This window comes from Corvus cornix, chromosome 3 (genome assembly GCF_000738735.6).
Source record: "Corvus cornix cornix isolate S_Up_H32 chromosome 3, ASM73873v5, whole genome shotgun sequence".
Lineage (NCBI taxonomy): Eukaryota > Metazoa > Chordata > Aves > Passeriformes > Corvidae > Corvus > Corvus cornix.
Window position 1 is genome coordinate 73,328,990 of NC_047056.1, and position 18,310 is coordinate 73,347,299.

The following is an 18,310-nucleotide window of genomic DNA, read 5'->3' on the forward strand; positions in this document are numbered from 1 at the left end:
CTTTTTATTTCTGTTAATCCTTATAACATTGGGCTGTATATAACACATTGAGGCAAATGCTTAATACTGAATATTCACAGTAGTCACACACAGATTAGAGTTATGTTCCCAGTAAGGAGAAGCAAGAAAAAGGGAGACATGAATGGCTCTCTGAACTATGAATGAATGTCAGACAGAAAAGCCTTGAAATGCAGTTCATGTATGCCAGGTTCTGTTGTTCCTCCTGGCTTCACAAATACACATTCACAGTATCAGTGCCTTTCTTCTGCTGCGACTTGTCTGAACAAAAAAACTGAGATAAGTTTGCAATTATGTTCACCTGTATTTTATGGTGCAAATTCATATGAAAGGAGTTGTACCAGTTTCACATTTAGCTATACCCACATCCTTTGATTCAGAATCTGTTCATTAGAAATACATTTAAGATAAATGAAATATAAATGTCCACATGGGGGCATTGTATTGTTGCTGTTACTTCTGAAACTTTCTACAGGAAAAAAGCTACCTCAATGGGCAAACATAATTTTCATCTTTTAAACTTATGAGATTTATGCTTAAGATAACTTATTCTGAAATGTGGATATTAAGTATCTGTTCTTTTATTAAAAAACTCATTTTAAAATCCCTTAGATTACAAGTTTACCTTAATCATAAGTAAATGAGAGTTTTATTCCACAAACACTTAAATTACTTTCAATTTTATTTTCCCTGCCGAAAGGTGTTTTATTTTCTTGTGGAAGTTTCACCAAGTTGTTGTATAAGTGGGAGATTAGCAATCAAAATATAGAAAGTTTGATTTTGCTTGTCACCTAGATTTAATGAAGAAATATTTGAATGGATTCCTAACATGAATTATAACATGAAATACTTTTTTCTGCCTTATTTATGTTTCAGAAGGAAAAAAAGCATTACTTTTAGGATTGAAACAAGTTTTTATTGTTCAGTCCTTCATCCACTTTACCTGTAATCTGTTAAAGATTAAAAAAAAAAATAATGTTCTTTATATTAAACTTTATCTTAATACAAAGTAATTTCTCAATCCATTGTTAGGTTTTTCTACAATACCTAAGTTCTATATCTTTACAGGTTAAAAAAGGGTCCACACAAAATTATACTGTTGTTTTGATTCTACACCTCTAAATTTAGAGCAAAATTTTGTCAAAAATCTATTTTCTGCCATGACCCCTTTACACAGTTTTTCTGATAGTTGCTTTGGAAACATTATGATTGTTTTATCAATTAAGTTTATGGAGCTGTTTTTGTGTGAATGTTTAGTGGTAATCATAAAAACTTGGGAACGTTTTTTTTTTATTTCTGTAATGTGGTGTTGATTTTCCTGTTTCTTCAGTAAATGAAACTTCTATCACAGTAAATAACTAAAGCTGTTAAATTTTAATAGTCTCTGAAAATGAATAACTGTCTCAAATTCAAGCATAGACACTCTGAAACTGCTTCTCCATCATCACATTATTTTAGCAAGCTTCTCAGAAACTTACAGTTTTAGCTGTAATTGGTACAAAAGTTAGCTGCTAAAAAATTCCATCTGAAGAATTGCAGTAATCAAATAAAACCAGTTACGAAAACTTTAAATACCATGCTTAGCTGAAATACCCTGCTTGACTAACATTTCAGGGTTTTAAGATTGTTCCTTTACCTGGATAATTAATTCTATAGTGATCTTATCACAAACTTTGCACTTGACATTACAAGAGAAAGAAGATAGTTTTTGTAGTCATGATATAGGACATCAACTTAATCTCTAGTTTTCAGTACAGGGAGCTCTTTAGCTTGGTAAGATCATGTGAGCCAAATCCCAAATTTTTATTCTATTGTTAGAAGCAAAGGTCTATAAACATACCCAGATAGAGCAATTAAGCCTTAATGCATCTAGGAGGAGTCCAGCAGAAATGCAGGATAATGCAAGTAGTATTAATTAGCTGAATCATATATCAGACATATAGTTTTAGGGAGACAGTTGCCCAAAATACTGGTACGTGCCAGTTCTTAAGAGCTCCCCAGAGTTCTTGAAAATCATTACTGGCAAAAATGTTGCGTTTCCTGTTCCCAGATTTTCCTGCTTACCCCATGCAGTTTTTTCCCGGGATTTTCCAAAATTGGGTTGCTATTAGAGTTAATAATAACATTTCTGAGCTTTGAACTTATTTGCCTTCCTTAATTCTCTTAAATGCTCCTAATCCCTGATGAAATAGTAGTCTCACTGTCATTTTTCAAAATGTCACCTGCGTGTCATTTCAGCTGCACTGCTTCAGTTCCCAATGAAGCTGCAAGTGAAATTCAAATGTAATATAAATTAATGACTCTCCATCTATTTGTCTATTGTGCAACTGTGGTAAAAAAGAAAGAAAGGCACCTTAGTTTTATTCTTTGTACATAGTTTTGTCTTCACAAACCAGTACAGACTGTTTTCCGACAGACACAGTAATGAATTATGCTGAAAATAATTTGTGCCATGTGAATCAATACCAGATTCCTGGAGCATTAAAATTGCCATTAGAAGCAACTATGCACTTTGTCTTTTTTCCGATTAAGTTTAGGAAAAATTCCAACTTTTTTTTCATCTCCTGGTTTTGCAACTTATCGCAGTCCTCATCAGAAACACCAGAAATCTACATTCATTTAACAGTATGTCTTCCATACTCCTTTACTATGCATTTTTCTTACTTTCCTAGATATTTAAGTAAAATGTTTGTACGTTGGCAAGCGTTATTTATTCTGACAAAGAAACAAAACATCTTAATTTAGCATCACGCCTAGCTATGATTTCTGGCATTGCTGGCATTGCAAAGTAAGGTACAAAACAAAGCAAACAAAAATCTAGGTTTAAAAAGAAGTGTTGCCAGACGGCAGGGAAATCATTCAGTGACGGCTCTATTTATGTTCTTCTCACTTCACCTGTATCAATGGCTACATCAATGGCCTTCTGAATATACTTACTGTACCTTTCTAGAGGAGAGGGGATGAGAGAGAGGAGAGGAATGTCACAATTCAGTGTCCAGTTTTTCCTGAGAGAATGTTTTTGACTGAAAAATGAGCAGACAATTGCAAATGACAATCCTCTATACAGAACCCAAAGGCAGAAGTACAGGGAGGAATAAAGAGAAGGTGTTCTTTCCTAGGAGCCTATAGGGAACCCTGGGGGTTCAGTCTATTTATAAACAGCTGAGGCAGTACCTTCAGTTGCATTTGTATCATGTTCATTGGTATTATGTGTACCTTAAGCAAACCCTTATTGAAGCATAATCTTCAAGCAGACTGATCTAATTCAAAACATTATTTTTCGGTTACTTCTGATTTCTGTATTCCTTTATGAGCCTATGTCAATCAGAAATACATCTACTTTTTTTGCAAACCTAGAGAATCTTGTTACAACTAAAACAAAACTATCTTTTCTACTCATAAAGGTACATGGCAGTGTTGGAGAGCCCTGGTGGATTTGGGTAGAAGACCCTACTAATGATCACATTTATCATTCAGAGTACTTCATCATTCAAAAGAAACAGGTAATGGACTTCTTTCCGAATCTCATAGCAAGACAGAAACAAAGTTAGTGAGATGCGGATTTGTCAGGTCAGTCAAGCAGATTTTTAAATCAGCAGTACAGCGTTCAAATTCAGATATACTTGATCAGCTTGGACTTCCACAACAATTTTTTCTAAGCTCAAATGTCCCTTTTTCTCTTCCTCCTTTGCTGGGATAGTTACTTTCAGATGATAAAGAAAGACTGTAATGGTTTTGTCTATTAAAGAACAAAAGCCAGCCTTATTTTTATCTTTTGAAGACTACAGAAACAAAATTCATTCCAGGCAGTAAAATATTTTATAAAGATGTAAACATTGCACACATACTTATTGTTTTGCGGTAGCAAAGCTTATGAAAGTGAGACAAACTATGGTTTTTCAAGTTACTGATTTTTCTGTGCAGTAATTATTCTCTACGTGTCTGTACTAGGTCATTACTAAAGAACCTCAGCTGCTGGTGTTCACAATCCCAATTTTTGAACCTCTTCCTTCTCAATATTACATTCGAGCTGTGTCCGATAGATGGTTAGGAGCAGAGGCTGTATGTATCATAAATTTTCAACATTTGATCCTTCCAGAGAGACATCCACCCCACACAGGTAACTTCAAATTTGATCATTTTTCTTTAACTGATATTGCTCATATTGAGTTTTTTTATGGTAGTGCAATAAAGTTCTTACTTCTTCTTCATTGTAGAAAAGTTTATGGAATTTTACTTTGTGATATTTCTTCTCCAGCTCTCTAAGCTTTTCAATTCCTGAACAAAATGCAGGAATTTTCATTTCATCTCAATATACTACCAGCCTTTGAGTTACTCCAGGTTCTCTATAAACCATAAGAAAACTGAACCTGTCATATAAAACTAAGCAAATCTCTGTGTTACGGTATGTCTTAGCTTAGTGCTTGCAAGCATTAATTTTCTTCTGGACTGGTTACAAATAATCCTAGACTGTCTTATGAATGGCATTCAGCAAAGAAAAAACAATGCTAAAATTTTGAAAATATGAAACATTTTACTGTTTTTGCTGAGATACATTTTTCATATCAAGTACTGTTACAGCACTGAACATCACATTTCCTCTCATCAAGTTGTGGCCTTCCCCTCCCCCTCCTTTTTTAACACTTGGCACAGAAGCATATGTTTGTGTTTTTCTTCGTTTTTTCTGGATACATAAATTGCTTTATACATTCATTGGGCCTGATGTCATTGTAAAACCTTTCCACTGTAATTACATTTGGCTCATCTAGCAGTCTGTTAAGTGAGTGCCTTCAGAAATGCACAGTTCTCATACGGTGTTGTCCTTTGGCATGCATAAATTCACATGTGTTTGTGAAGTGTTTAGCTATTGTTATACTGTACCTACACTGTCTGGAAAAGCATGTGTAACCTTTTTATCTAATTGACTGATCACTGACTACTATTCAGAAGAAACAGAAAGATATTTACACATCACCAGTTATGGAGCCTCTAGGATTTATGGTAATTGATTTCAATTCCCATCTGGTTCCCACTCAACAATGAAGTACGTAGAGGCTCTGCTAGGCAAAAAAACCCTTCTTTCTCCTCAACAGAACCCAAGAAATTGCTGTTTCTGTGGGAATGATAAAACAGCCATAAGGTATCAGTGAAAAGCATGTGAAGAATATTAGGCATCATTGCCTCAGTAGATTTTATGACTCCCATATCATACCTTAATGTGAAGCACCCTGAAAAGACAAGGAGACCTCCAGCCTCAAAAAAAAAACCAACCCAAACTTCAAAGCAAGCATCTGTATAGCAGAATCACTGCAGTCTCCTTAATTTGGTAGGATTCCAAATCCAATCTGGTTATATATATCATCTTCCAAATTCCACAATCTCTAATTATTTGGATAGCAGATGCCCTCAAGATATATTGAGAATTATATATTGAAAAGCTGTTTGTTTATTTATTATGTCTTTAATTATACATTTAAAGGATTAGATGCAAAATTTAGCTGTACTCATCTGATTTGTATTACTCCATCAACTTGGAAACTCCAAAGAATCCTTCCTTCTTCAATAGACTTTTTTTCCCTTGAACTTTAAATACTCCACATTTTGTTATCATAAGAAGCTGGACATACATATGATCTAACACAGTGATTTTAGAACTTACTACAAGTGGGTGAAAACAGCTATAAGAAAAAGATTAATATATGCAAATAACTGATTCACAGCTATCAGAGTACTTTAAAAATTACTTGCAGAAAGATTTCAGAGCTATAAAAACAACTTTTTTATTTTTCTTCATCAAAGTGAACAATTACCCAAATGTGTACTCTCTGTCATATGAGATACTAAGTAAAACATTTTTCAGTGTAAACTGTTTTCCACTAGATTACTGGTTAGTGTATTTGTCTTCATAACAAGCTATTTCATGTCATGGCATCTCTTGTCATGCACTTACGATTATTTTGTGGTTTTAGAGCTTCTGGATCTTCAGCCTTTGCCTATCACAGCCTTGGGACATCGCGAATATGAAGTCCTGTACAAATTCACACACTTCAACCCTATCCAGACACAGATATTTCATACTCTTTATCACACAGACTGCAATGTTCTTCTTGGAGCGCCTACAGGTTCTGGAAAAACTGTTGCAGCTGAATTAGCCATCTTTAGAGTTTTTAACAAGTATCCCACATCAAAGGTTTGTAAAATAGGTTTACTAGAATCATTTTGTTATGAGTGTTTTTTCAGCAATAGAAAACCCTAGAAGAAAACTATGGGGAACTGAATTTTACTTTCTCCAATTTGCATGTGCATGGATACAAAATGGTACTGCATTAGGTACACTGCGCTTTTACTTCAACTATTTATTTTAATCAGTTGACAACTAGAGTTAAATCTACAAACATGGCATTCAGGCATGCTGGATTTCCTTTTCATCCTTACTTAACTGTGTATCCTGCTTTAATCTCCTTCTACTAGCAGTGGTACTGTTTTATAGCTGTTAGTTCCCTTCCATGTGAATACAACTAGCCCAGTCTCTCTATTATTTAAACAAATAAGGTGCAGTTAATTACTACAAGCAAATATTCTGTTCCAGCTCGCCCCTGTGTTTTAAATTGCCTAAAAGTTGAACAACTCACCTTTTGGAGTTTTGTTTTCAAAGTGAATATATATCTGCTTCTTGACTTAGCCATATTGTCTTAGTTAACCACGTTTTAGCTTTAAAGTCTTTCAAAAAGATATTTGTATCTGACTGGGAGATTTTTAAAAAGTATAACCTTTCTATTAACAGAGATTGTGTACATAAATTCCTTAATCATCTTTGAATTTAAATATCTTCATGTAATTTGCTAGTCCAAGGGAGGTAAATAAGTCACTCATACACTTTCAACTTATCTGTGAGACATACAATATAGCCAGTTCTCACAGGAATGCATCTTTTAGGTTTTAATAAAGCTGTAAGCCTGGCTATATATTTTAAAGAATGTATGTGAATTCTTCATGTAGCAGTTTCTTCATGTTCAAAAGCTTTAGAATTTTTAACCATAAATCTATAAGTAAATACTGTTTGTACATGTGAGCATATTCCCCTCTGCTCTGCAGGCTTCTTTGGGAAAAATATTGTGACATTTTGCTTAAAATAATCAGCTTTTTTATTTAATTGGTCATGTTTTAATAATTTAATGACATAAATAGAAATCAGGTAAGATATTGCTTGCTAGAAATTCAGATTATTTCTATTCCAGAATGTTAACATGCAGATTTTATAGTCATGGCAAAAAAACCCCATTATTTACACAACTGGGTTTTGATTTTAAAAGGTGTGCTGAATACTTCAAGAATTTATTCTTTTATCTGAATTTATTTGCTTATTAATTGCTCAGGAAACAAAACAGTATTTCAAGCATTATGTCTCTTTTAAATATAATCCTGCTGTAGGTCATTTAAGGGACTCAGACCTTATTTATTTTATAAATTATGAGTATGTTCAAATCTCACAAATACTATGTGTTGTAGGTACACTTCAATAAAGGTTTCTTGTTTAACTTCTAGTTTTGTGCCTTTTCTTTTGTAGGCAGTGTATATTGCACCCTTAAAAGCACTCGTCCGTGAGAGGATTGAGGACTGGAAAGTTAGGATTGAAGAAAAGCTTGGTAAAAAGTATGTTTCTCCTTACCTATTCAGAGAATTGAGAAGCAAAAGAACAGCTCATCAAGTATGAATAAAATCTCAAAATACTTACGAGTATTTCAAAAAGGGTTTTGGTTTTATACTGTCCTTCAAATTTCTAGTACTTGAAAAGTTCTATCAATCATCACTGTAGTGATATATCAAAACTAAGATCAAAAATGATAGATCAAAAGTGATAGATCAAAATCAAACCTAAGAAAGGGATACACTTTGATACCCAGCTATTTTTGTTCTCATTGCTTGCCAGTATAAAAAATACAAAGCTCAGATTTCAGTCCACAGTATCCTTGGAAATTGAAAATATAAGTCAAAATAAGCTTTTGTTAGAAACCTTAGCTGTAAGGAACATACAGGACTTGCATGAACTGTATAATAATAGTCATACTATGTCATTCATATATAAATTAATATAATTTTATTCCTTGGTAACATTAATTCCTGCTGATCATCCCAGGTGTTGGAGTTCAGCCATTACTTTATGATCTATAAGGTAGATCAGTCATGTTGATGCTTTCCAAAATTATAGTTTCCTGAATTAAAATTTTTATCCATAGGATGCGTTATTTAGGTCCTTCACCTTTTCTAAATATAGCCTTTTTCCTAAGCTAAGCTCAAAGCATGCCACAAGAGAAAGAGATGCTCTTCTGTGTACCTGAAATTACCAGTAATATTCCTGTTGTTATCACAGCAATGAGATAAAATATTTTATAGTAATATTTCTTTCTTGAAATTTGCAATTACTTGTGTCTGAAATTTTGAACAGAAGATACAGATTGCTTTGAGGAATTTTTATTAGATTTAGATTCAACTGGTTCAACTGGATGTAGAATGTGTCATTGAAACGTCAAAAACCCATTGTAATGCATCCATCTAAAATGATGGATCATCACAAATGCTGCAAACAATTGGAAAAACTCTTCTAATCTTCTTCAAAAAGTAATCTCAGGCTAATTTCTGCACCTTAATGGACCTTCACCAGCAAATGCAATACACACTGCAGTTTAGCCTCATTATTCAAACCAGAGATCCATACAGAACAGCAGGCAGCAACGTGGTAGCCTCCATGAAAGCTTTCATCCTGTCTATGATAGGGTGTTATGATTCACATTACATCATACCAGTATTATGTTATCTTCATTTTGGTCAACTAACCATTGGTTGGGACTCATATTTGTCCTCTTCTTTTTATATGATTTTGCTAAGGAATGTATTTGGTATTTATATGGTGTTTACTAGGGGAACAAAGAGACAGGTTTATTTACTTAAAACAACTTTGAAAATCCTGTTAAAGGTGTTTGACAAGATGCAAAATTACTTTGCTTAATTTTGTTTCTTTCCTCTTTTAAGAATTTAAGTTAAGGAGTAAATATTTGAACATTAAGATGTTTTAAAGCTTTGTAAAGCCAAGCCACTGTCCTTCTTGATTACAGGGTTGTAGAGTTGACAGGAGATGTGACTCCTGATATGAGAGCTATTGCCCAAGCTGACCTGATTGTTACTACCCCAGAGAAGTGGGATGGTGTCAGCAGAAGCTGGCAGAACAGAAGCTATGTTCAGAAGGTTGCCATTCTTATCATAGATGAGATCCATCTTCTAGGTGAGCATGTTTCGCTGCTTTTGATCAGAATCATTGCTAATTGATTGCTAAAGGAGTGTGCTGTTACTTATGATGTGAATATACTTTTTGATATCTGAACCTTTTCTTCTTCTCTGTTTTTCAATTGACTTTTCATTTACTAGGGGATGAGAGAGGCCCAGTATTGGAAGTCATTGTGTCTCGAACAAACTTTATCTCATCTCACACAGAGAAGCCTGTAAGAGTAGTTGGTTTGTCCACTGCTTTAGCAAATGCCAGAGACCTTGCTGACTGGCTAAATATTAATCAGGTATGAAAAAAGTTTTAGAAAATGGATATGTATTTGTCCTGCAGCAAAACAAAATAGCAATTGATAAGATAATTCAAGGTTAAACTTGAAAAAAATGTTCTCTTGTAGATGGGTCTGTTCAACTTCCGACCGTCAGTGCGCCCAGTTCCTCTGGAGGTGCACATTCAGGGCTTCCCTGGCCAGCATTACTGTCCTCGCATGGCCAGCATGAACAAACCTGCTTTTCAGGGTAAGCAGCGAGCTCCTAGACCCTCTCCTTCTTTCTGTAAAAGAAAAAGGGACTTTACACAGTTATTTGCAGCACGTTTGCAACATGTGTTACTGTATGTACTCTTGGCATGTATTGGGGGAATCTGCTCTGCTAATGGCCCAAAGCTATTTGTCTGAAACATAAAGTGTGCTGCAAATGCAACATGTAACAGAGGAATGTAATGTATTTAGAACAGAAGAATAAAATTAGTGTTAGCAAAGGGGAAATAAAATGTGTTTTCTCTTAGTGTTTGACACCAGAAAGAAATATTTGTGTAAAAATATTTGAAATTTAGAAAGCAATAAAACCATTCATACTATTAATCTGCTGAGGTATTTTCATATGGACCACTGCATGTAAGCATTAAAACAGAACAGAAGTTGCAAGTCAGGCTAACCTCCTATAATTCTAGTTTCAAAGCAATAACCATAAAATTCAAAATTTGTAGTGCATCCAGATTTGCTTCTGTTTCCAATTTTTTATTCTTAACCAAGCTGGCAAGCAGTATAGACTTAAGAAAAACTCTCTTGTATTTTATTTGAACATGTTTTGTTTTCGTTACATAAGGAATATTTATTATATCAATTAAAAATAACCTCCAAAATAAATTTTGTAATCTGAACTGCTGTTGATTGTGAGGTGACATTTGCGAGGGGACTTTTTAGCTGCTTTAATTAGCCTTATGACAGAAGCAAAGTATTGATTGTGGACTAGAGACCAATCTTGACAGCTCGGATTATTTACACCTCCACAAGAGCATTGTACAAAAACACTAATGAACAATAAATCTGTCTTGGGCTGTGCTGCCACACCTGTTCCTGAAGCAACAAAAATCCATTAGATGTTGGGCTTTTAAAATATATAGATATATTGGTATATGTAGTTGTAAGATATAAATACACATGAATTATCCTATTTCAGTAATTTCCCAACTGCATCGCGCGTGTATATGCAGGAGCACATGCTGGGTAGTATTCAGGAGCTGGGGAATAATATGTGCTGGTGGGCAGTATGAAATAGTTTTCAGAAATTAACAATACATAAATTTAATTGCTTGAATGAGAATTACATGAGAAAACACACAAACAGATTTATAAGTGGTTTAGAGAGAGTATTTGAAATTCTAGGTACACCTAGAATATATACTATATATATATAGTACTATATATATATATATACTTCTAGTGCTTGTTGAAGTTAGAAAATCTCTATAAATATGATTTATTGCACACTCTGTTCCCCACTTGTTTGACATGATACAGTCAAGGTTATTTTAGCATTTTCATGGGAATACTTATTCCTGAGTCCATAACAATTTCACTGCAAGCTGAAATTTTTCAAAGATTGACTGAGCAAGAAAATGCTTTTTAAAAAAGTCCTAAAACATAACTGGTTTAAATATATCGTCATTGGTTTAAATAGATCAGACTAATTAGTAAACACAGAAACAAAGTTCTCTTGTACTGTAATGCCCACTTCCACAGCAGCTATTGAAAAGTCACTTTCTACTTTTTTTACCTTTTCTGATATTGGTAGATTGAAGTGGTCCTTCATAGGCTGACATGAGTTGATGCAGTTTGAGCTCTGGGTCAGACAGACAGCAAATTTTAGACCTTCATGGCACTTAGTCTGAGACAATAGTGTAGAAAAAACATTAACATACTTATTAGGCTGAGATAGAGAATTTCTCAAGCTTGAAGTCTAGAAAGCTCGTCTAGGTTTTGTAGTGTTTTGTTGGGTTTTTTTCATAACTGGTTCTCTTAATTAGCTTAGTGATCACTGAAGTAGCAGGGAAAATCGACTGAGACTCAGCTAAGCATAGTTTTATGGTCTTTGGTTCAGAGGTGGTGTATTCTCACCTCAGTTGTATCCATTATCCATCCAGCAGAATAGACTCAGCAGACATACCTGTATGTCATCTGCAGAGTGGTCTATCAGCTGTCATGGGATTGCAAGGAGAAACCCTAATTTTTGTCATTAAAGGGTCTAATTCTCAAATTCTGTTTTGCTCAACAGCAATTCGGAGTCATTCTCCAGCCAAGCCTGTTCTTATTTTTGTGTCATCCAGACGTCAGACAAGGCTTACTGCCTTAGATCTCATCGCTTTCCTAGCCACAGAGGATGATCCCAAACAATGGCTGAAGATGGATGAAAGAGAGGTAGAATCATTTCACCTTCCTTATTTGTGTTTTGCTTCTATTTTATTGATGTTTGTTTGAAAAAAATAAATGATCTAAAACAAAAGAGCCGTTTGAGGGTAGATCTTGAAAGAGTTGTGCATATGCTAAATTTCCTTATGTATTAAAAGTAGTGTCAACATTAAGGCTATAGAAGCGTCTGTGCGAGAGCGGAACTTCAGAACACAAACTCTTTTATCTTTGTTTTTTCCTGCATATCTCTTATTAATGCTAGTTCCATGGTCCCAGACAACATATATCACATGGTGCAAGTCTTTGATACCAAGATAAGACAAAGACTAAAAGAAAGAGGGCTAGTGCTCTCTAAAGTTTACAGCTGGACATCTGTGACATATAGATGTTGAGCTGAAATCTAAACCAAGTCTCTTTCAGTGTTTTAGGAGAAAAATCATCCTTCTCATGAGATGCATTTTGTATATGTATATGCATATATATCTGTGTGATTATATGTACCTATGTATATACGTGCATCCATCGATATTCATAGATAGATAGATATACTGCAGAACCAATCATTTAGCAATGGTTCAGTCTTGCATATTAAGGAAATAAATCAATGATATAAAAAAAGTAACGAAAGCCAATATCTTTGTTTTAAGAATGTAAAGATTGCAAAGTCAAACACTTAGATGTTAAACAGTGCTAGAGTAAAGGCTTTTTTTTATTCTTTTTCAAGCAATATAATCTTTAATTACATTTTCTTCTATTTTTTTTTAAATCTTCTTTTGTTTACTTCAAAACGTGAATGATGGCTAAATAATAAACAACCATTCAATATTCTCTTTTATCTGCATTCTTCAAACTGTATATCAGATTCAGATTATATTTAATTCACTCAGTTTGGCACCTGCTCTGAATACAGTATTATTTATTTCCTTCTGCACTAATGGTCCTGATTATAGTGTATCACTGCTGCAAAACAGGTTTTTTTTGGTTGATATTCAGATTTTCTAGATTTTGGAAACTAGCTTTTTCTAATTGTTGCAGATCTTCTACTAGGAATTTCTGTGATAATTTAGGGCCAAAACAAAGCAAAATGCAGGAATCACAAACATAAAATCCAAGTTGAATAGTTGAATACTGTATGAATATTTATATATAAACAGTTTTATCAATGGTTATACAATTGTAAATATTATATGCGAAAAACTGTAGATTTCTACATTATATTGTTTGTGTTTATTTGCTCTTTGCCAAAAAATAAAATGTGATTTTTCAGAGATAAAGCATAACATCTTTATCCTTCCTGTTTTGGATGGATTTTAAAATAGAAAATGGCTGTCTTGGTTGATAAACTATTACTGCTAAAGTGTATCTTAACTTGATGGTGCTTTTCTAGCTGTAGAACCTCTATTTAATGTTTTCTTGAACTTAATAGAAACATCTCATATCCAAGTTATTATTACTTAGTAGAATACTCTAGTACCTTGTGCTGGTTTACTGTAGTAATCTCACCTACAATTAGAATATGCACTGGGCAACTTGCCCTAAATGACTTGCATTATTATGAATAGTTTCCCCATGTCCTGGGAGCCACTGCTATTCCAAAAAGAACTTAACTGAAGCTTCTTCACTTGCTGGAAAAGGGTTTTCTATTAGGAGTCTTTGAATTTCATGTTTCAGAATAAGCCTCTGAAGGTTTTGAAATAGGAGCCAACAAGGACAAGCAGACTTTGCATTTATTAGTTTAATAACATTTGCATATGATTTATATTTGAATTAATAAGCTGAATGTTTGGAGCATGAGATACCTACCAAGTTACTCAGGTCTGATTACGTAAATGTAAAAGACTGAGGATTAAGTTCTAAGTTGTTATATCTTACCACTATTATGCAGAACACAATTCTGTTTGAAGTACCCACAATTTCAAGTGGACATTTCTTTGGGTAATTATGGGACTAGTTTGTAGTTTTGTGTTTTAAATGAGCATGATTAGCCTGAGTTTCATTTGACATTGAAGGAAAGGACAAGGCTCTAGTAGTGCTACATACATAGTGTATATCCTGCCTAATTTTTTAATAATAATAAACCCTAATCATAATTTAGGGGGTTTTTAATTTAAAAAATTTAATCTCAAGTAACATTAGGGTCAGGCTTTGACTAGGTGAAATAGACAAAATTCTCCCCAGATTGCTTTAATGTTTTCAAGTTTGAAAAGTAGAACTAGCAAATACTTTATAGTAGGTATTCCATGTCTTAAACCCTTGTCCAAAATTTCAAGTGTTTCTCAATTCCGTATGGGATTAAAATGGACCAGTTAGAAGAATTAAATTGTTGTTGCCTTTTAAACAACAACTTTTTTTTCCTGTCAGTTTTTCACGTTTGTTTTTTTTTGCCAACCACTGTTCCTTTAGGGGGACTTACAGAAAAATTACTTTACTTTCAAAATAGTCATAATTCTTAACTCTGAAGTATTTTGAGATATATGAGATTTTTCATGGGTGTATACAAAGTTAGCAAGCTGTACAGCAGACCATGGCATTTTTCTTCAGTCGGCCTTATTTGTATAATATTAATTTTGGCTGACATAAGATTCCTTTGAGAACTCACAAGTTTTGTTTAATGGTGCAATTGCGTTTGCTACATGATGGCTAAAAGCTCGTCTGTTTATGTTAGCTTCCCAGTGAGTAGATTTCATAAGGCTTCTTGAAGTGTTGTAAAACAGTGCCATCCATAATAGCTTCTAAAGGGCTGATGTTGAGGTAGAGACAGATTCTTACAGCCATTAAAAGTGTTTTTTTTCTTTGTTACTCTTTGTGATGGTATCAGAGAGATTCAGGCCTTGTGGGGAAGAGATTGGAATACAGCAGAGACCAGTACTGGGTCTTTGTTAATGTCATTGTTACCAATACTGGACCTTTTTTTATCAGCTATGCCATCATCTTAGCTTCCCTAATCTTCTCTGTAGAGATTCTCCCTGTGGTGGTAAAACAGGCTCTTGTTTGAAGCTTGTGATGAATGATTCTGTTCACAGTCTACCAGACTGCTTTTCACAGTACTCTCAGGTAACAGGCAAATCTACCTCTGTTTTTGCCACCCAGCTCCAATTACCAAATTCAGGCAATGTATCAATCAGTTATATGTCAAATGACATGAACTTGCATGAACCTTCTAGAATACATATTTGTATCTATATGTGACATACAGAAACAACCCTTCAACTGTTGCCACCAACATAGGTAACAGCCTGCCTGGATCATGGAGGAATCATACAAGATGTTCTTTCCCTCATAGGAGTCATTATCTAACAGGTGCAACTGAAGTTAGTCAAGAAGGAATTTTCTTATACATGCATCTTCTGAAAAATATGTATGTTATAGGCAGCTCCATTAGGTTTTGGGAATGGTTGTTCCTGGACACTTGAATTTCATGTCTAATGTGCAAGTTTTGGCTCATACCCATTACAGCATTCAGAAAGCTGAAAGGTATGCAGAAAGCTGAAACAGCAATCAGTCTTCATAAAACTGGCCAGTACTTAATGAAAATTGCTGTTTCTAATAATGCTCTGTTTTGAAGTTCTGCTGGACCTGTTGCGGCACTACAATAGTTAAATTTGCTTAATAGATTCTATCCAACTAAGTTTCAGGCTGTGTGCATGCTTTTTGTGAAGAAATGGCCACTCAAAGACCTCATGTATTACATGTACTTTTGTCTGACCAAGGATGCCTCCAATGATGTTTGAAATACCCTTCTTACCAGGATTTGTAGCTGATGCTTTAAATCTCACCCCTACATTTTCCAATTACACATGCAGATATTCTCCAGGATTTAAGCAAGACTGCTACAGTTTTCCCAGAGTATGAGTGGGCAGTCTCTAGGAAAAGAAAGAGTAGTTACCTTTAGAGTCTTAGAAATGTTTTTTAATTGTTCTGTAAGGTGCATTGTCCATACACATTCCAAAATGAGCTCTCTATCTCTCTTACAATATGCCCCAAGACTGAGTTTATTTTTCACTGAAGAGTGAAGAAGCAGCAGCAGAAGCTGTCTTCCTTGCCTTCTGCAATAATAGCAAGGACTCTTCATTAGATACCACTCTGTAAAGATTGTCCTGGTTATACTTTTGAGGCACAGGTGCATCATGACAGAAATGTGAATGGACAGTGCATCTCAAAGTGGAGACTACATCTGTAAATAGAGTGGTTCTTCGTTTCTTTTTCTTGTTCTTTGATGCCAACGTGCCCATGAAAAAAGAAAATGTTATGCTTACCCTGGGTTTTTTGTATAACCATTAGAGGATTTTTAAATACACACTTCCCAGCTAAAATTCTAATTTGGTCTTGTCAGCCAGGACTGTCATGTTCAAGCTTGTGGCCCATTACTTATCTTGTTAAAAGGGAAGATAGCTCAGATTATCCTTTTGGAAACAGACAGTGTGACCAGTTTCTGATGGTCAGCTTGTGTAAGATCAGTTATACTGTTCTACATTAGGAGCTGATTAAAGAGGGACAAGTCCTTCTCTGTCAGAAATTGCATCTACGTCTGTGGTGGCAGAAAATGTTGCAATCTTTTTACAACTTAATTTATTAGAATCAAGTTTTCAGTTTATTTATTTTTCTCTAATGTTTTTACCGCTTTTTGTTTTTAACCTAAAACAAAAGTACAAAAGCAGTATTTATGGTTTATTGTTTGAAGTTAGAATGCAGTACTCACCAGCAGACAAGCAGGGTGTTTTCTTATTTGTTTGGTGGGGTTTCTTTAAAAATTTATTCCCTGTCCAGATACTTGGATTTATTTATTTTTTTTCTGTTTACAGTGCAAGGAGGGAGAAGACATGTACCAGTGTACATAGTTTTAACTTTAACCACAATGGTTTTTGCATTCTGCTTTGTGCATCATTTTACCATCTGCATCTTGTTAAGACTGTTCTTTATGAAACCTCTAGAAATAACTAATATCCTTTAGCACAAACATACCTACAGTAATATTCAATAGCATCCATATCAGGCAATAGTTTGCCGCCACCGAATTCAAGGGCCCTTGAATGAAGGACATTCATTGACTGCAAAAGAACGAATCAGACCCATCCTGATTTTACCCTTTTAGATGTGTGAGTGTATAAACATCTGTGCACTAATTCTGGATTAGTTCGTATGTGTTTGTACATTATGTGGAAATACCCATAGACATATGCATGAAAGTGAATGAAATTTTACCAATAGTTCTGGTTTACATTGTTAACAAAAGAGCCCAAAGCCAACAAAAAAGTCCTAAGAATTCTTGGAAAGACAAAAGATGGTTTTTCCTTCACTAACCTTTAAATCAAAGAACCTATTATATCCATGTTAATATTTTGAGATAATGTTGTGCTATAAAACAGGAGTAGAAGTGGTCTGTGTCATGACACTGGTCTGTGTCATGAACAGGTATATTGCTGTCATTTAAATGTGTCTTTTTAAATGTTTTAATATATTATTATAGTTTAATGTATTATTATGTATTGTTAAATATGATTTAATAATATATTTTAACTGTTTAAACCACATTTGAAAATGTTCTTTGAATAATCTTATTTGAGTTGTTTTAGGCATCTTGTTCTGTGTGGGATAGTTCTGAAGTATAAGCCAACTTTTCATCAAAAATAATTTTGTAAGATGTTTATTTTTTCTGCTTTTAAAGATCAGTAGGGTACCCAAGAATGATTTCTAAGTGTTTCACTCATTATAGAAGTTCAGCTTCCTTCTACAAGACGTTGGTTTTATGACACAAAAGTGTGTCATAAAAATTACCATTTAGTTATAACAAGGAGATGTTTTTATTTCACTTAACATCTGTAGCAGATGTGAAATATGTAATTATTTTTGTAAAAGACTTCATAACTTTCACGATTCTTTTGTTTGGCAGATCTTTCTTCTATTGGGCATTTTAGACAATTGATAAGCATTATTCAGTGGCATATGGTCTGAGTCTGACGTGCTTTGAAAAGAGTAGAGAGTACTAATAATGAGGATTCTGTGAAAATGGGAAAACCAGCACAACAGATACGCTTTGAGAAAGTATGGGGTTTTAGCATCTTGAAACAATATATCACACTCAAAGGGACAGAATTGGGCTGCACAATCTGTTAGCTCATTCTTGTCCAATCTGGTCTCCTCCTTTCTTTTGGAGCCAGCATTGTCATCAACTTGCTGAATTATACTCTGACTGGAATGTATTTCAGGCACAGGGTAATGTATCTGCTTAAATGGAATCCTATCTTTCTACAAAAGCTTTTTAAGTATAATAAATTTAAAATATTAAAAAAAAGTTCTATTAGCTTTAAGTAAATGGTTCAACA

At 34.2% G+C, this 18,310-nt stretch overlaps 1 protein-coding gene across 3 annotated transcripts in view; it reads left to right on the forward strand.

Annotated features, from left to right (window-relative positions):
* The window catches only part of ASCC3 (activating signal cointegrator 1 complex subunit 3), a 252,669-nt gene that overhangs the window by 175,474 nt on the left and 58,885 nt on the right, over nucleotides 1–18,310 (forward strand). For all 3 annotated transcript variants that reach the window (XM_010403548.4, XM_039568654.1, XM_039568655.1), the window contains exons 23-30: nucleotides 3,423–3,521; nucleotides 3,970–4,138; nucleotides 5,988–6,208; nucleotides 7,586–7,671; nucleotides 9,132–9,298; nucleotides 9,442–9,587; nucleotides 9,696–9,816; nucleotides 11,854–11,996. In XM_010403548.4, the coding sequence (XP_010401850.2) occupies nucleotides 3,423–3,521; nucleotides 3,970–4,138; nucleotides 5,988–6,208; nucleotides 7,586–7,671; nucleotides 9,132–9,298; nucleotides 9,442–9,587; nucleotides 9,696–9,816; nucleotides 11,854–11,996 (1,152 nt within the window). The remainder of the gene's footprint in view (nucleotides 1–3,422; nucleotides 3,522–3,969; nucleotides 4,139–5,987; nucleotides 6,209–7,585; nucleotides 7,672–9,131; nucleotides 9,299–9,441; nucleotides 9,588–9,695; nucleotides 9,817–11,853; nucleotides 11,997–18,310) is intronic.